A 1,473-nucleotide genomic window follows, 5' to 3' on the forward strand; every position below is an offset into this window, starting at 1 on the left:
TCACCAGGGACTAGAGGCCCCTTTCTACATTCAGTGGTCACCATTACTAGCCACGTCTTTGCTGCACTTTATACAAAGGCCGATGGACCCGATCACGCACTTACCTGGAACCTCAAACTCCACGTCTGGTTTCTCATCCATCTTCAGCCTGTAAACCAACATGTAGGCGTTACGAGAACAGTGGAAGCCTTTTGCACATTTGGGTTTACGAGCGATGGCTTTAGAAGGTTCTGGTAACGAAAGAAAACACATAGAAGACGCCATCAGTAGATTATGGGGATCCGGGACACAAAGTCTATGACACGACTGTCCTCCATGGTCTCCAGGCACGGGAAGAGCCAGGCGCCCCCATGTGTCACATACCGGAGCACCCCCGGACCAGAGACCAGCTGTAACATGCAGTTCTCCATCATAGGGGGTATCCCTGGGGGTCCCTGGAGTAGTCCGCGCACCATGTATAGGAGGAGATTACAACTTTGTGGCAGCAGGTCCAGTTAAACTTTAAAAGGAGAACTATGAGCGGGGGAGGGGGGTGATTTCCACTCACCTCATCGTTCTAGCCGACCTGTGACAATGAGACTGTCACAGGTCGGCTCAGTAGATCGGGAGGTGAGCGAACACATACCGGCGTTCGCTCACCTCTCGATCCCGTCACAGGGGAGTGGCTGGATTCTCCCCTCCCCGATCCTCCAGCGCTGACTGGCGGAACGGGCGGGTACATCCTCTAGATAGGCCGAGCCAGCTGTCACTCACGCAGCTGGGCGGATCCCGTCATCTACGTCGGAATCAGCTGCGGCGTCTCAGTATACCGCGAGCTGTAGCTCGTTATATACTGAGCCTAGGGTGGGGGGGGGACGCTAGTTTGTGTCCTCCCGTTACCCTAAGGAGAACTATGGGGGAAAGCCCCGACCCCGTAGTTCTCCTTTAATAACCCCCCCCACACGGGGCTTCCCACCTCTCCCTTTAGGGTTAGAAATATTAATTCATACAAACCAGAGACAATCCAGATTCTTAGTCGCAATTTTAAGCCCTAATGAAAGGGGACGTGCAAGAACCCCAACATCTCATTGGCTTGTCCATTGGGGCTTTGGGGCTTTCTATGGCAAAATAAAATCTTTAAGTCCTCATTGGTCTGACGTTCTGCACCCCTGAAGAGCCCGCCTTGCGTCCCTGGGGTGCCAACCTGAGCCCTTGTATACACCAATACAGGGAATATCTTGTCCAAGGTGACTACAGTGGGATCCGGCACCTTCTACCTTCATATGTCATAAGATCACCGCCACCAAACCCCACAGGCCATCATCAGTCACAGCTCATTAGCTCATCAATTTCAAAACCTGTCCGGCCCCTATGTGGTCACGGCCCACCCACCTCTGACATTTCAGAAAGGCCTACCTGAGGTATACGGGTGCCAGCCCTCCTTCCAGTATCAGTGTATGTGACATGAAGAAACTCACCCGCCTACCACCTTCC

General features: G+C 53.2%; 1 protein-coding gene across 1 annotated transcript in view; it reads right to left on the reverse strand.

The window, feature by feature from the left end:
• The window catches only part of USP48 (ubiquitin specific peptidase 48), a 27,992-nt gene that overhangs the window by 18,794 nt on the left and 7,725 nt on the right, over positions 1 to 1,473 (reverse strand). The window contains exons 10-11 of the mRNA XM_018575077.1: positions 387 to 389; positions 105 to 230 (exon numbers count right to left, since the gene is read on the reverse strand). Of these exons, the coding sequence (XP_018430579.1) occupies positions 105 to 230; positions 387 to 389 (129 nt within the window). The remainder of the gene's footprint in view (positions 1 to 104; positions 231 to 386; positions 390 to 1,473) is intronic.

Source organism: Nanorana parkeri, unplaced genomic scaffold, assembly GCF_000935625.1.
Source record: "Nanorana parkeri isolate BGI_ZX_2015 unplaced genomic scaffold, ASM93562v1 scaffold3521, whole genome shotgun sequence".
Taxonomy (NCBI): domain Eukaryota; kingdom Metazoa; phylum Chordata; class Amphibia; order Anura; family Dicroglossidae; genus Nanorana; species Nanorana parkeri.